Source organism: Helianthus annuus, chromosome 2, assembly GCF_002127325.2.
Source record: "Helianthus annuus cultivar XRQ/B chromosome 2, HanXRQr2.0-SUNRISE, whole genome shotgun sequence".
NCBI classification, from domain to species: domain Eukaryota; kingdom Viridiplantae; phylum Streptophyta; class Magnoliopsida; order Asterales; family Asteraceae; genus Helianthus; species Helianthus annuus.
The window spans coordinates 125,209,361-125,226,967 of NC_035434.2; the positions used below are offsets into that span (position 1 = coordinate 125,209,361).

The window sequence follows — 17,607 nt, forward strand, 5'->3', positions numbered from 1 at the left end:
CTTGCTCAATAAGACCATCTGTAGTGGTAAATTAATATAATGCCCCCATCATGGGGCGTTTTGCAACACGTGTCATCCCAGTCAGCATGGGGCATTATAGTATAAAGTGGTGTAGTGGGAATAATACCTAATAATGCCCCTTCCAATCTTAAAAAGGATTAAAAAAAAAAAAAGAATCTTACACTTGTAATGCCCCCATTGGCCAGTCAAACACTCAAACTCCACATTCTCATCCAATTTGTATGTTGAGCGTTTTAAAGATAACGCCGGGAACAATTTTTTTCAAAAAATTTTAAAAATAACGCCCCATGTAATGGGGGTGGCGGCGTTTTGGGGCGTTATTTTGCAATTTTTTTTTAAAAATCACGCCCCACTACGGGTGGTCTAAGTTATGAGATCTCTACTTAGTGGAATAACTAAAACTTAAATTAACTAAACCATCAATGACTATGGTGTTATGGAATAACTAAAACTTAAATTAAAAGAAACAAATAAAAAAGAAAGAAAACAATGTGATTGGTTGAAGATTCAGTGGGCCCACAACCATTCTCAACAACGCCCATTATCACAATGGCAGGGGCTTCATTGGCGCCCCCGTTACCTTGCCGGAATAGTGATTAGTGTCCCAGCCGGGTGATGTGGCATGGGGTGCAAATCGACTACATACAGCCTAAGTTAGAAAAAACTGAAGATCTCACTCAACCGACTTTGCCTCAAGTCCCTCAAGTGCATGGAGAATTATGTGTTGTTGAACTAGATGTGCAGCAAGATTAGAAGATAAGCCAAATGGTAAAGCTAACTAAGAGTTAGTTATACACCTTGTGCTACAGACCTTGTTGCACTATCGATACCTGATAGAACGAACAGAACCAAAGAGAAGAAGAAATACGATCAATCAAGCTTCAAGCTACTTTCATTAACAACGGCTAATCCTACTTATACAACTGTTTAACCACTACTAACAACCCTTCTAACTAACCTGTTAACAACCAACCACCCCCTTTAACAATTAACCCCCTCTTATTACAACTATTACACAATAGCCCCTAAACTATCTTTCAACAATTACGATATTGACCCTTATACTTTTGTCTCCTAACAATACCCCTGTCAGTCTGTCACCACAACAACCTTGTAGAACGGTTGAAGAAACCATTGATGATATAGACCAATTCATCAGTTATTGCAAGTGTTGAGAAATTAGAGAGTGATAACAAGGTTGTTGATGACAAATTAAAACACAATAAGGACACATTTTGTAAACAAATGATTAAATTAAAAATGCTCGAAAAAGAACTTGTTGTCTTGAAAGATAATAATTGTTTGTCAATAAATTTAAATTAATGACATTGTTACCAAATTGGTAAAGACCAGAGAAGACTTAGCCACCAATAAAGCACTTGTTGATGCTAGGTCCAAGTCCTCAGATGGTCTTCCAAAAATGCTCAATACACATTGTGATAGATCCTCCAACCACCATCGTTGCCGCAGCCACCTCCACCGTCGCCGCTAGTCACCATAAAAAGTAGCAATTGACCCAGACTCCTTTTGGGGCAGAGCCTTTATAACTTTATTAACCAAACCAAATAGATACTTGAGTAAAGTACACGGATGGTCCCTGTGGTTTACCAAATTTTGGATTTGGTCCCTAGCTTTCCAAAAGTACACAGATGGTCCTTATAGTTTGCACTTTGTAATGCATTTAGTCCCTAGCTAACAAATCTAAATGTTTCAGCATGTCCAAGTCAAGGACTAAATGTGTTACAAAGTTTAGACCGCAAGGACCATCCATGTACTTTTGGAAAAAGGTGGGGACTAAATGTGTTACAAAATGCAAACCAAATGGACCATCAGTGTACTTTAGGAAATCTAGGGACCAAGTCCAAAATTTTCGTAAACCACAGGGACCATCCGTGTACTTTACTCTAGATACTTTTTTTAAAGCAACTTGTTTTGACCCGAACCCAATTTTTGCTCAAAACCTGTATTGATCCGTCACCCAAACCCGCCCGAACCGCCCAATTTGCCAGACTTAGGGTGATATAAGGCTATAAACTAATAGTAAAAAAAAAGTGGTTACAAAAAGAGAGTTAAACTCTTAAAATCGGAAGTTTTAAAAAATGTTTATATAAGATATACAAAAAACTGTAAGGGGGGAAATTTGTCATTTGTTATTTCTGTACATTCTAATTTCTTAAACAAGGTACAAACCGACATTGAAGTCGGTTCCATTTTGTCACTGTCTAACTTGTTAAATGTACAGACAACAAATAAAATACAATTCGATAGTGAAAGATGACGAAGATAGCATACATTTGGTGTCGTTAGCAATTGAGATATTAAACCGAAAGCTGGGTAGCAACATGCTCTGCAATGGCCATACTTGAAGTCAAACCAGGAGATTCAATACCAAAGAGGTTTACGAGTCCGGGTATTCCATGAGTCTCCTCTCCCTACAATACATATTCCTAAATCATCAATCAGTTACATGACATGGACCCCACATCTTTCATCTCTAGCGGCTCAAACACTAGAATAAAAATAGCCAAAAAAGGAAATGGGCCGATTGCCCAAAGTGTGTTTTGTTATGCACAAAACCAGCTAAATCTTTTTATTGAAAAAACAAAAACAAGAGCAAAGTACACGGACGGTCCTTGTGTTTGACCAAAATTTTGGATTTGGTCCCTAGTTTTTCAAAACTACACGCATGGTCCCTGTAGTTTGCACTTTGTAATGCATTTAGTCCCCAGCCAACAAATCTAAAGTTTTTAGCATGTCCAAGTTAGGGACCAAATGAGTTACAAAGTGCAAACCACAGGGACCATCCACGTACTTTTGGAAAAAGATGGGGACTAAATGCGTTACAAAGTGCAAACCACAGGGACCATCTTTGTACTTTTGAAAAGCTAGGGACCAAATCCGTGTACTTTACTCAAAAAATAAAAATACTGTACATGTACTTAACACAAATTAAGGTTTTTATTTATTTATTTATTTATTTATTTTGAAAGGAGCGTTTGAGTCGACCCGACTCTATTGACACCTATCAAATGTATAATACAACACGTTTGAAAATTGAAGGTCTAGACTTTTTGAGGCCAAACCTTATATAGTTATAAGAAATTCTAGAAATGCTAATGAACTATCCATGTGTACAAAATTCATATCAATTATGGACCCAGATTGTAGTTTGTTTGGCAATTGAGATGTCATATTCATATTATAAATGAACCTGAATGATAAAATCAGCAAAGCCCGCTCCTGGGCCCGAAACCTTCGGTCTGATGCCAGCATAACCAGGCTGCAGAGAATCGTCCTTCAATGAAGGGTAGTACTTCCTGATTTCCGGATAAAATTTTTGGGCCCGATCAGCACATACTGTATAATCAAACCTGGAATTCAATTTATATCATGATGAGTATCATTGGATAGCAATCTAGCATACGTGTGCATAACTCGAGGCGGAACTTCAGCCCGTTTATTAGTAAATGGGTTTATTTGAGTTTTCCAAATGGGTAAAAGTATATGAGTCTTCAGCTAAAACGGAAACGGGTTGAACATAGCCCAAAGTGTATCCTGAAATGTTTTATTGAAATATTTTCTTACTGTTGAAGCACTACAGTTTTTATAATATTATTAAACTCACTCATTATTGATAAAAATTAGAAAAGAAAAAGGAAATGAATTTCAGTTTGACCATCTGTTACCTTGGTTTTAAAAAGCGCATGATGTGTTTTAATCCCAAAAGGCGTTGCGTGATGCACAATGCATGAAGTGCATGCATCGCATCACACATGTGTGGCGTCCATTAATAAAAAGTACTAAAAATATTATTATATAACATTTTAATTTCTTAACGCTTAAAAATTAAAATATAAGATATTCTCATCATTTCTAGTCAGATTTGTTACATTTGCACAATCAAATTTCAAAAACCTAGATCATTGCAATTGACGGTCTAATTTTGTGTAAATACTGGTCAACTACATAAGGCGCCACATCACCGCATCATGTTATGTGCCCTTTATGCCCCCCTGAAGCACACATTTTAAAACCAAGGCTGTTACCCAACCAGCACATGTTGTTGCCAACACACACTAAAGACTTGATTGGACAAATTTGCTACGCCGTGATATAATTCTTTGCGATATGTATAACACAATCTTGATAACATCTAAATTCATTTCATTTTATAGTCACAAAGAACAAAGTTCCAACTATCTAAACTTACTTGTTCTGTATGCTCGAAATATCATCTATAGGATCCAACCATTCAACATCGGGGCCAAACTTGATTTGCCCGTCTAGATCCAGCGTAACATGCACCCCAAGACCGCCATCCTCGGGTATAGGATAAATCAGGTGTTTAAACGGTGGAACTTTACTACTTAATAAGGAGAAATAGCAACCTCGCGCATAATAATATGGAGGGATTACTCCAGGGTTTATGCCACGGAAACACCTTGCAACAGCCGCAGCACTCAAGCCTGCGGAGTTCACTACAAGCTTAGGGAGAAGTAGAATATCAGGGTGCTGTTGAGAATGATGATCACATTTTTTTACAGTTTCGGTTTCCGAAACGTGAAGATATATTTGATTTCCTTCGAAATGAGCACCCACCACTGTATTGTTGTAACAAAACGTTGTTCCGTGACTTTCGGCTTCACCCTAAACTCACAGTGGATAACAGTTAATAGATATAAACTTTCAACATGAAGATCATGGAGTATTGACAAAAAATTCTCATTGTAAATGTTAATATTTTCAAAAGAAGAGTGAAGTACATGGATGGTCCCTATGATTTGCACTTTGTACCATATTTAGTCCCCAACTTTTGTCAAAAGTACACGGATGGTCCCTATGATTTGCACTTTGTACCATATTTAGTCCCCAACTTTTGTCAAAAGTACACAGATGGTCCCTATGGTTTGCACTTTATAACGCATCTAGTCCTCAACGTTTAGCGACTAAATGCGTTACAAAGTGCATACCACAAGGACCATCTGTGTAGTTTTGACAAAAGTTGGGGACTAAATGCGTTACAAAGTGCAAACCACAAGGACCATCCTTGTACTTTAAAAAAAGCTGGGGACTAAATCCAAAATTTTGGTTAACCACAGGGACCATCCGTGTACTTTACTCTAAAAAGAAACTGTCAAAAGTCGCCTAAATTGTTTGTTCAATGCATAAGACCTCCTAAACCGCTTTACATAAAAATAATATTAATATTGTAATCATATCTAAAACATAATAAGTTATATCAAACTTAATAATGTGGGCAACCTCTAGAACTAGAGCATGAGTTCTAAATTTTAATTTAGCGGATATTTATGGTTACATACGTGTGTTATTAACTAAACAAAAAGTGGTAACTGATACCAATAGTGAGAGCATTAAGGAATGCGAATCGATTATCCCAGAAGTAGGTGACCATAAAGCTTTAATGCACTGCAAGTGAGGCTCCATTGCCATTGCTTCAGAAGCCTCCATCATTCTCAATCCTTCAACTCCGTTTTCATTCCCACGATTCAGCAGATAACTCAACTTTGGAACTTCTTCATGCCGAGTAGCTACAATCAACTTTCCGATCTGCTTATGAGGAATCCCGTGTTGTTTACAGTATTCATACAGTAATCTTCTTCCTCTAACGCAAAAACGACCCTATAATATATATTATAATCAGCAATCAAACAGCACTGAGACACTATACGTACACAGCTCTGATACAGGCCGTATAACAAGGCGAATATGGGTCATACAGGCAGTATGACAAGGCTAAGATGAGAATACGACCCGTATGAAGGAGTGTTAACCCACACCATACGGCCCATGTTAGGGATATGATCCATATGGCTCATATGAGTTATTATCACCCATATATACGGCCCGTATGATACAGGTGCCCAGGTGTCCCCGTAGAGATGGCAAAAATACCTGAGCCCGACGGGTATACCCGAAACCCGAAGCATTTGGGACGGGTATACCCGATACCCGACGGGTATTGGGCTGGGTAAATGGGTATGGGTATGGAAAAAAAATATTTCACAGGGTATGGGATTAGATGATACCAGACCTGATTACCCGAAACTATATGCACGTTTACCCGAAAACTTTTAAATTTTTTATATTTATTTTCCTTTAACTATAGTTTAGTAATGTTTCATTCTTGTAGCTTAATTATTTGAAAAAAAAAAAACTTTTCATTTAAATATATATTTTGATGGCATTATTCATATTTATATGCTATGAAATACAAAATTATTTTTTGAGATTAATATATTTACATTTTTAAATATATCTTAATTTAATATATTATATAGTTATAGATTTTTAAAACATAAAATTATAAAGGAAAGTAAAATACATGAAAATTTAACGGGTATACACAATACCCGTGGGTGTGTCCAATACCCGACGGGTAATAGGCTGAGTATAGGACAATATTTTATAACCGGGTATAGGTATGGATTAGCCATCCCCGACCCATTGCGGTCCCTAGTCCCCTATGGACCAATTTTTAGATGATCAATCTTAGTTTAATACTAAAACTAATCATTGGGATAAATGTAAAACAATCTACCCTAAACAAGAAGATCCAATCTGAAACAAACAAACAAACAACAAATGATAATGAAGAAGAAACCTTGAGAGAAGCAGGAGGGTAATAGATGCCACCATGAATGACTTGACTATTCCGAGAACTGCTACCGGTACCGAAACTCGAATCCGACTCGATCACCAACACATTTCTTCCATAATTCAAAGACAGTTCTCTGGCTACGGCTATTCCCACAACACCAGCACCTATAACCACACAATCCACACTCTCCTTCACAGCCCCTGACCTCAAGTTTCTGCAATTCTTGAACCATTGGTTTTGTGACAAAAAAGTTCTCACCAGTTTGGTTATTTTCATTGTTTATGTGGAAAATGAAATTAGATCCCTCTTTTTTATTTTTATATTTTTATCATCCAACTGCAGGAAACAACACAAAACTACAAAAACTGAAAGGGCTTTTTTTCTCTTCTTATTTTTATTTTTTGGTATGCTTAATTATCTTATATTATATTTTTTAACAGTAAATTTGGATGACTAATGTACCATTGGAGTAGCATCATGCCATCACCTAATAATATTCGTCTCCACTGTGATATAATGCCTAAACACTAATTCAAAACGAAACTCAATCTAACAAAAAATCTCTTGTGGAAATCAAACCCAATACATCATAATCCCTAAACCTTATCTCACCTCAAAGATGCCAATAGATGGGCTACTTATATTATATGTATTAATCACTTGTGTATATTATATTATATAAATTATTGTAGTTGTGGAAGAAGCCCCATACCACCCTTAACGCCAAAGTGTAGTCTTAGGGGCACCCAATCACTATTTGACATCTCATTTCATTACGGCATCATTAAGAGTCTAAAACATTTGCAACACTTATCACTAAACTTTTTTTCTTTTTTATATAAAATATAAAATAAACTAAAAACCAACATTTTTTAAAACACATAAAATTACATAACAATGTCAAATAAAACTAAACCAGTTTCCATCAAATATTTTTTATAATTAAATATAAAATATAATGATTTAAAAAAAACAACATTTCTATTAAATGCATAAAATTAGACTAAAAGGGCTGATTGTGTTAAACTTAAAAAAGTTAAAAGAACAAAAGATGTCTAAACTTAAGGGGCTTATTATGTAAAAACTTAAAAAAATAACATCTTCTTCTTCAAAAATTTGAAAATCCATTTCTTCAAATCCATTTTTCACCATTTCCTCCTAAATGATTTGACCATAAAAAACACACACACATACGGTCAAATCAAATCCCTAACGGAATCATTCATCACGCCCGTCATTATATCACATTGATCACGATCAGTATAGTGAAAACGGGACTCGCGACGGTGTTTCACAATGATCACCCCACTCCATGGATTTTTCATAGTGCGACCCAACCCCCCTAATACTTGGTTTTTCGTATCTGAGTTCTCGTGGTTTTCAAACCTTGTCATTTTCATCCAGTTAGTTAACTCCATCCAAATTTCTTAGTTAAATGAGGGGTATGCCGATTTTTACATATATTGGATAAAAGTGACAATTTTCACCCAACCACGAGGGATGAATACGACAGTTTACTCTTAACTATTATATATAACATGATATATATATATAGAGTAAGGATAGTGTAAAAAGGGCATAAAGTGTGAGAATTGTATTATAACACTATATATAATACTATATAACACCATATAAACACCGTATAACAAAATGTAACACCATATAATACCATATAACATTATGTAACACTATATAACATTATATAACAAATATAACACTATACATCTATCATAGACATGCTATCAGATAAACTATAATGTTATATTTGTTATATAATGTTACATAGTGTTGCATAGTGTTATATGGTATTATATGGTGTTACATATTGTATACAGTGTTTTTATATGGTGTTATATAGTATTATATATAGTGTTATAATACACTTCTCACACTTTTTACAGGATCCTCTACCTATATATATATATTTATATATATATATATATATATATATAGTTATTTTCATCATAATTTCATATATAATAGTTATTATATAAACATACTAGGTAAGAATCGTGTGTATTACACGGCTTGAGTACATCTAAATATCTAATATTATATACTTATGGTCAAGTTATTCTACAAAGGCTCCTAATTGTAAGAAATGTAAGAAGGATTTATAGAATGACAAGTGTCGAATAACCTAAAATTCAACCCACTACATCACCACCCAAAACCTAAACACCCACCCCCACCCCACCCCACCACCACCCAAAACCTAAAGCCCCCCCCCACACACACACACACCACCACCACCACCCAAAAACCTAACCCCCTCCCCCCCCCCTCCGGCAAAAAAAAAAAAAAAAAAAAACTATACCTCACCAAAAAAAACCTCCAATAAACCTAACCCCCCACCCCCAAAAACCTAAAAAAAACCTAACCCACCCACCCCCACCCCACCACCACCCAAAAACCTAAACCCCCACCCCCTCGGCAAAAAAAAAAAAAAAATTGGTGGGTGATGGGGGAAGGGGTGGGGGTTTAGGTTTTTGGGTGGTGGTGGATGTTTTTTTTTTTTCGTATAGTGGGTTTTTTTAGGAGTCTTTATACCCTTCTTGCAATTAGGATTCTTTGTATTTGATCCTAACCCTATATACTTAATGCTACTTAATGCTAAAAAAATATGTTTTTAAAAACCCGTGTATCCCTGGGCTTTATTTATAACAACCCCAACGTAAAACCGACACCCTCATAATATTTCCGATACCCTATTATATTTTAAAATGTCCCAATGTGTCTTTAAATATACCCCGTATGTGAAAACCGAGCCTGAAATACAATATAACATATAAAAATGATTAAAAACAAGAAAAATCAAGCTGAGGCGGGCCGCGTAGGACCCAACCCCAACCTTACGCGGGCGGTTTCAAGGCTGGAACCTGATTTCGTTGATTTCTTAAGTTTAGGCGGGCCGCATAAGCCTTAGCTTATACTTACGCGGGCCGCGTGAGACCAAGATAGTGACGCAGCCCGGTGATGACACGTGTCATCATCGTGGCAAGTCTATACGTTGATCCGGACGAGCTACGCTTTGACCGAGGGTTGACGCGGGCCGCGTAGCCCTTGGGCTACTCTTACGCGGGCCGCGAGGGACACAGAATCAGGCCCTATATAAGAAGAGCATCGGTCTTCAGTCTATTTCGTTTATTTCTTTCAATTCTCTCTCTAAATTCTAAATAGTGGGCATTATACTCGGGTCTAATACCCCCTAAATAGCGAGGTCCTGCTACGATGTAAGTATCATAACCCCTGGAGACGTATTAGATACTATGCCCTATTGATCCAGGGTTCCATAATAGCTGTCGTGGTTCTGCCCGACGTAGTCATTGGAATGCCGTCTCGGGGAGGGTATTACTAATTTTTAAATGGGTTATTATACTAACACACGTGCATTTGTGTAATTTATCGATTATTCCCAGGAAAATCCTTACTGAAAACCCTAAAACAGCAATGTGAGTAATCCTCTTTTTGTTAACTATTTTTACAAAACCTTAAATACCTCTCCATGCGAATAACAGTTATTGGGTATTTGTAAGAATACAATTATCGTGGGTATGTTGGGGTTTTTTATACAAAATTTGTTACCACCTGGTCAAGGAGTAATATTTCCACAAGTCGGGTATGACAGTACCAACGGGTGGTAATTGTTATATCTTGGAAACAAATGTAATTGTGGGATCGCCCTCAATACTGTATACTGGGACTTTTTTTTAAACTTGATTAAACTGGGATTCACTCACCAGCATTTCCCACTGATAAAATGTTCTTAAAAAGCGTTTCAGGTAACAAAATGTGAAAGCCAATGGGAAGCCAGCTGGACAGCACCGAAGGCTTGGAAAAGTGGCAAAAAGTTACCCAAAAGAAATAGATGTTTTCTCAAATAAAAATAGGATTTATTCCTATGAAATATGTGTATTGAAAAATTGGGTTTTACCCGTGTATGTTATGGAAAATGTGGTATTTTACTCTGATTAAATATTTCCTAACTACGCTCCTGATGAAAATTTCCGCTGCCAAATTTGATAATAACGAGATACCGCCAGAACTGGCTCACGGCCACCCGTCCCCGAGAATTAGAGATCGGGGGCTGTGACAGATGGTGGTATCAGAGCTATGCCACTGATTCAGCCACAGAAGTGTTCTACTGACACCAGAATTCAAAGTGTTAGGAAATAAATTACGGAAATACGTGCATAATTGTATTTTCTTGTTATGTGTTATCTGACTATTTGTTAGTTTATAGTATGAGCGACCAAGGACCATCTGACGCGTACCGTCAATTGTCTGGTTCGCCTATAAGCGAAGGTGCCTCTTCTCAGCCTGCCCTCTCGGGGTACTCTGCTGATACGGAAGAAGGAATATTCGTATTTAAGGCTCAGTCTGAAGAGCCATTTCTTCAGAAAAAGAGGGAATGGTTCAGTAGGGGGGCACAAGAGCGTAGAAAACGTATGAAAAAGTTACAGGAACAACGAGTGTTAGCCGCAGCCAAAAGAGAAACCGATGCATATGCCCAGGATATGCATAATAGGGGAATAACTAATATCCATATCTTAGCAACCACTGCAGCTGACCCAAACCTGGAGCAAATGCTAGCACCCTAACCACAACCACCAATTCCTGACCAACCCATGGAAATAGGAAACCCTGAAAAACCAAATAGAAATGCATAATTTCAATCCGGAGGAAATACCTAGGGTACCTGCACCAAATCCCCTAGACCCAAATAATTACGACCCCTGGTGGGATGATGTTAGGGACTATGTGCAACGCTACCCGATACAGGAAAATGTGCCAATGCCCAACCTAGGAGCCTACCCAGGGTTAGATCTTCAAGATCCCTATTTCAATAATGTTGCATACATTAATGATCTTAGAAAATCCTTACCCATACCAGGCCCCATACCACGAACCCGCACCCTAGATTCCAAACCCAGTCCTAGAACCTGCACCCCCAATGAGTGCAGAAAACGTACAAGAACTTAAGACTTTTGGTGAGGAAATTTTAGAAAGCAGTGAGAGAATGAGACAGGTGGGAGAGCGTCTCGAATGGAAATACGATGAGCGCAATATGGATTTTTGGATGAATCCATATCCATGAATGTGATGGTGGGAACGGTAGTAATAATAATATAATATAATATAATAATAAATATGTGTGGATGTGTTAGAAAAAAAACTACGGATGCATATTACTAGTGTCACACCCCAACCGATGGCGGAATCATCGGGGCGCGGCACTGAGCGAAACAGATTGTTCAGAAGTTTCCACAACAACTATCATACAAATTTAGTTTAAATGATACGTCCCATACCGTATCCCAAATTAAATAACAAGTTATCATAGAATACAACCAAACAAATGTCACTGTTTCGACAACTCAGATTTCAATTTATTACAGACCAATTGTTAATCTGCTTCTAGACCCCTATTCTGTTGACTCCCCTGGCTGTAGTGCCAGTGTACAAGACCTACAGATAATTATGGCCCAGGAGCTTGTTCAGGGCCGACAACTATTTGTTGGGGGCTTCTAGAAACTTATTCAAGCCTCGCTTTCCTAGCAAGTTAACACCTTAAACACCTGTCACATACGTTAAAATAAAGTCAATACATATAATGTAAAGGTGAGCACACAAGTTTGATAATAGCATATAGAGTTCGAATAGTTTACGCATAACCAGGCACGTACATAGAGGAAAACGATGCATGTTAATTATCGACATGAGACCATCGATACCAACGACTGCGGGTTGACTGTCCGAGACAGTTCGCAATACATGATTACCACCGTAATCCATGCAAGTAATTGTCCTTAGCAACCCCCGTGTGAACGGGTGCTGAGTCCAAACTATAGTACTATGTTGCTAAAGCAGGTAGATAGCACTCCACGTGTAAACATAATAAACAGCAATTATTTAGTCAAGTAGCACATGCGGTTAGGTTAGCGTTCAAATAGTTTGTGTTTGAATGTGATTTGATAGATAACATATGTAACACCCAAAAGTGCTAAAAGCAAAAAGGGATCGAGTATACTCACAGTGATTTGGTATGGATTGAAGGGAGCGCTGAGAGTAGGTTAGCCTGAATAGTTCGATAGCATAACGATGAGTAACGCGGAAATACAAACAAATGGAAGATGGGTCGATTGGGCCGGTCGATCGGACAGTTGGTTCGATCGGACGGGCTGTTCGTTCGGCTTGAAAGTCCGTTTGAACAATCCCATTCGATCGGCCGGTAGGCTCGATCGGCTGGTCCTTTCGAGTGGATTGTTTCTTCCTTTAGGAAAGGATGTGCTTGTGTATGATGGTTTGAACTTTTGAAGTTTTAGTTGCAGCATTTGAAAACATCGAAATGTTCTTACTTTTCAAGTCGGTCGATCGAACGGACCTTTCGATCGGTTAGCCCAACCGATCGGTTAGTCACCTCAGTGTAATCAATTTGGCAATGTGTCGCTCGATCGGGTGGCATGCTCGATCGGGTGACATTCCAATGTTTCGAAAAATGGCTAAGTGTTGAAGTATAATATCTCATGATTCGATGAGTAATGTTACAAATCGAGTGGTAGGTTCGATCGGACATCACTTCGTCAATACTACACTTCGTGAAACTGGGGCCCATGTGTTAGCCGATCGGCTGGCCCGGTCGATCGGTTGGGTAGTCCGTTCGGTTGGGCTGTCCGTTCGGACAGCCTAACCGTGCGGCTAGCATTCCTGACCTGGTTAGCCTATCTTCTAACACTTGGTTGTTTTGAGTAACTTGGTGTGATTTTGAGGTAGGTTGATAACGAGTTGAACCACAGAACATAAGTCCTTACTTGGTTCACTGGTTCGGGCAGGAATCACCCACGTCCGGTCAGTGAACGGTTCGGATCTTCAGTCTAACGCTTAACCCGGAATCGGTGAACCTCGTAGGTAGAATCCGAATCTTGAACCATGTGTTTGATTAGGATGAATGGTGAGTTGGTTCAAGTTCCGTCTTCACCGGTTTTAGAGTGTTGAGTGTAAAAGAGTTGAAAGATAGTTGAAAAATCCGTCCTTCAATCTTTCCCACCGTGAAATGTTAAGATCTTTGATAGATTTTAGGTTATTTATGTGGAAATCGGTTAGATCTAAGCTAATCATAGTGGAATGATGCCAAAACTTGATGTTCTTGAAGAACACCATGATGACATCACCCAAGAACACCTAGATCTTGGTGATTTCACGGTTAAAATCCAAGTTTTGAAGGATAGAAAGGTGTAGAATCATTAAATGAACAAGATCGTACAAGAATTAGAGCGAAAACTTACCAGATCGCAGAGAAATCTGAGAAATAGTGAAGAATAGGAGCTGGTCGGTCAGAGCTTTCCAAAAGTGGTAAAGATGACAATGACAGCCCTATTTATAGGCTTCCAAAAGAGGAAAGGTGCATCCGATCGGCCAGGGTTGCACTGATCGAATGGGCTGGCCGATCGAACAATGCTGTTCGATCGGTTAGCCTGTTCGACCAGGCTGCCCTGTTCGATTGGCACAACCTTTGAGCGTTTCGCGACGATTTTTTTTATATTTCGATTTCGACGAACGATGATTTGAGTATGATGGAGTTCCTAATCAAATTACTTTTAATCTCAATCACTATATATAACATATAAGCATCCTTACTTCATAATTCGAGTTCGATTTTGATTGAGTTCGATTATCCTTCGAGTTCCGATTTGATTTGATTGATTCACCACATACCACAGCGTAAAGTAAACACGCACAAGTAACACATAAGGCACACACACACACGTATAAAATTACAAAAATTCACGTAATTCGAGGTTCGAGTCTGATGATTGATTCGATTAGCTTGATTATTGATTGATTAACTTTATCGCATTGTTACTTCCTATTATTCAAAGTCGATCATCGATTCACATTCGATTAACGTTCGATTCATTTTGATTATAGAACACTTACTCCACATAATACAAAATTAAAATAACTTTAATTCCAATAACATTCAACATTTGACTTTGACTTTGACATTTGGAAAACACGGGGTGTTACAGCCTCCCCTTGTTTAGGGAATTTCGTCCCGAAATTAGGCTGAGAGCCGTACATCGCCGTGATTTTTACCAATTTGATGCTTCAGATCTATCTGAACAACTGCGGGTACTTGGCCTTCATATCGCTTTCGAGTTCCCAAGTGAACTCCGCGCCTCGTTTTCCTTCCCATCGGACTTTCACGATTGGAATGTGAGAGCGTCTGAGTTGCTTGGTCTGGCGATCCATGATTTCGACAGGCTTTTCCACGAAGTGTAATGTTTCGTTGACCTGAAGATCGTCAAGTGGTATGATCGCATCGGGATCAGCCAAACACTTTCGAAGGTTTGACACATGGAAAGTCGGGTGGACGTTACTAAGTTCCTCCGGTAAATCGAGTCTGTAGGCGACTTTTCCGATCCTTTCCAGAATCCAAAAGGTCCAACATATCGAGGCGCGAGTTTCCCTTTCTTGCCGAATCGGACTACACCCTTCCAAGGTGATACCTTTAGGAGCACGTAGTCACCAACTTCAAATTCAAGGGGCTTGCATCTGTTATCGGCGTAACTTTTCTGTCTTTCCCGAGCTTTCACCAAGTTGTCTCTTATCTGGTGGATTTTGTCAGTCGTTTCTTGTAGAATCTCAGGACCGGTTAACTGGGAATGACCGATCTCGTGCCACACAATAGGCGAACGACATCTCCTACTATATAAGGCTTCGAATGGTGCCATCTGGATGCTGGAATGATAGCTGTTGTTATACGAGAATTCGACCAGTGGCAGGTGTTTGCTCCAACTACCGCCAAAATCAATAACACACGCACGGAGCATGTCTTCCAGAGTACGGATCGTTCTTTCAGTCTGTCCGTCGGTTTGTGGATGGAATGCAGTACTCAAGTTCAGCGATGTACCAAGGGCCGCTTGAAATGTTTCCCACAATCTCGAAGTAAACCGAGCATCACGGTCAAAGATGATGTCTCGAGGCGTACCATGATTCCGAATGATCTCGTCGGTGTAGATTTGGGCTAGTTTGGCCACCTTATAGTCTTCTCGTATCGGCAGGAAGTGGGCTGATTTGGTTAGACGGTCGACTATAACCCAAATACTGTCGTGACCTGATGGTGTGGTCGGAAGCTTAGTTATGAAGTCTATAGCTATGCTCTCCCACTTCCATATAGGTATCGGCGGTTGTTCGAGTAAGCCGGAAGGTCTTTGGTGTTCAGCCTTAACTCTTGCACAGGTTAAGCAGCTACCAACATAAAGAGCGATATCCCGTTTCATCCCCGGCCACCAGTACTTGTAGCGAAGATCCTGGTACATCTTGTCAGCACCGGGATGAATGGAGTATCGGGATTTGTGGGCTTCATCCATGATAATCTTTCGCAAATCGGTTCTTCTCGGAATCCAGATTCGATCCAGATAATAGAATATCCCATCGGATTTGCTTATAAGATGAGCTCCATCGTGATGAATCCTCTCTTTCTTCAATGTACGCTCATTAAAACAAGCATGTTGAGCTTCACGGATGAGAGTTTCGAGGTTAAACTGCGCTTGGATGTTCCGGACACCGAGCACATAATTCTTTTTGCTGAGCGCGTCGGCAACTACATTCGCCTTGCCTGGGTGATAACGAATCTCACAGTCGTAATCGTTGAGGAGTTCCACCCATCGGCGTTGACGCATATTGAGTTCCCTCTGATCAAAGATATGTTGTAAACTCCTGTGATCGGTGAAGATCGTACACTTGGTACCATACAGGTAGTGTCGCCAAATCTTTAATGCAAAGACAACTGTGCCTAGCTCGAGGTCATGGGTTGTATAGTTCTTCTCGTGGATTTTGAGCTGTCGAGATGCGTAGGCTATAAGCTTGTCTCGTTGCATGAGGACACAGCCAAGACCAAGGTTTGAAGCATCACAATAGACAACGAAGTCATTGCTTCCGTCGGGCAGCGTAAGAATCGGTGCGTTGCACAGCATATGCTTGAGGGTTTGAAAGGCAGTCTCCTGCGCGTTTCCCCACACAAAAGGCTTGTCTTTATGAGTAAGAGCGGTAAGCGGCACAGCGATTTTGGAGAATCCTTCGATTAATCGTCGGTAATAACCCGCTAGTTCGAGAAAAGAACGAACTTCGGACGGGTTCTTAGGCGTAATCCAACTTTTAACTGCTTCAATCTTCGCGGGATCGACGTGTATACCCTGACTATTCACGATGTGACCCAGAAATTGAACCTCCTCCAACCAAAATTCGCACTTGGAGAACTTGGCATAGAGTTGATTCCCCTGAAGTAACTCGAGAACCAAACGTAGATGTTGCGCGTGTTCGGTCTTCGACTTGGAATAGATCAAGACATCGTCGATGAACACTATGACGAAACGGTCTAAGAAGGGCTTACACACGCGATTCATCAGATCCATGAAAACCGCGGGTGTGTTCGTCAAACCAAAAGGCATAACAACGAATTCGTAATCGCCATAACGGGTTCGAAAAGCGGTTTTAGGGATGTCTTCCTCTTGAATCCGCAACTGATGATAGCCTGAGCGTAGATCGATCTTCGAGAAACACTGAGCACCTTGTAGCTGGTCAAATAAATCGTCGATTCGGGGCAAGGGGTATCGGTTCTTGATGGTTAGCTTATTCAATTCCCGATAATCAATGCACATTCGGAACGACCCGTCCTTCTTTTTGACGAAAAGGACTGGCGCGCCCCAAGGAGAAGTGCTCGGGCGAATAAAGCCTTTTTCAAGTAGTTCCTGGAGTTGGTTCGAGAGTTCCCGCATTTCGGATGGGGCAAGTCGATAAGGGGCTTTGGCAACGGGGTTAGCTCCAGGAATAAGGTCGATGCGGAAGTCGATATCACGACTTGGAGGTAATCCAGGGAGATCATCAGGGAACACCTGAGGAAACTCACAGACCACTGGGACATCTTTGACTTCAACTTTCTTTTTCTTTCCCTCCTCCGCTAC

General features: G+C 39.6%; 1 protein-coding gene across 3 annotated transcripts; it reads right to left on the reverse strand.

Moving 5' to 3' along the window:
• Window positions 1–1,300: 1,300 nt before the first annotated feature.
• Window positions 1,301–6,939, reverse strand: LOC110920848 (L-2-hydroxyglutarate dehydrogenase, mitochondrial). Of its 3 annotated transcripts, none has more exons than XM_022165063.2 (6): window positions 6,644–6,939; window positions 5,380–5,661; window positions 4,232–4,668; window positions 3,233–3,392; window positions 2,314–2,453; window positions 1,301–1,509 (listed from the first exon to the last, which is right to left on the reverse strand). In XM_022165063.2, exons 1-5 carry the CDS (start codon window positions 6,914–6,916, stop codon window positions 2,340–2,342), a joined length of 1,266 nt encoding a protein of 421 aa, XP_022020755.1. In that variant the 5' UTR covers window positions 6,917–6,939; the 3' UTR covers window positions 1,301–1,509; window positions 2,314–2,339. The 3 variants fall into 3 exon arrangements, with proteins under 3 accessions (XP_022020755.1, XP_022020761.1, XP_022020747.1); XM_022165069.2 differs by having other exon boundaries at window positions 1,301–1,568; XM_022165055.2 differs by lacking the exon at window positions 1,301–1,509 and having other exon boundaries at window positions 2,142–2,453.
• Window positions 6,940–17,607: the final 10,668 nt, after the last annotated feature.

Bases quoted from the DNA above. Each gene is read 5' to 3' on its own strand.
- LOC110920848 (XM_022165063.2), bottom strand. From the start codon at position 6,916: ATGAAAATAACCAAACTGGTGAGAACTTTTTTGTCACAAAACCAATGG. The intron at 5,662-6,643 runs GTTTCTTCTTCA...TATATATTATAG, and splicing joins ACCCTCCTGCTTCTCTCAAG to GGTCGTTTTTGCGTTAGAGG. The intron at 4,669-5,379 runs GTATCAGTTACC...CTGTGAGTTTAG, and splicing joins CCTTAATGCTCTCACTATTG to GGTGAAGCCGAAAGTCACGG.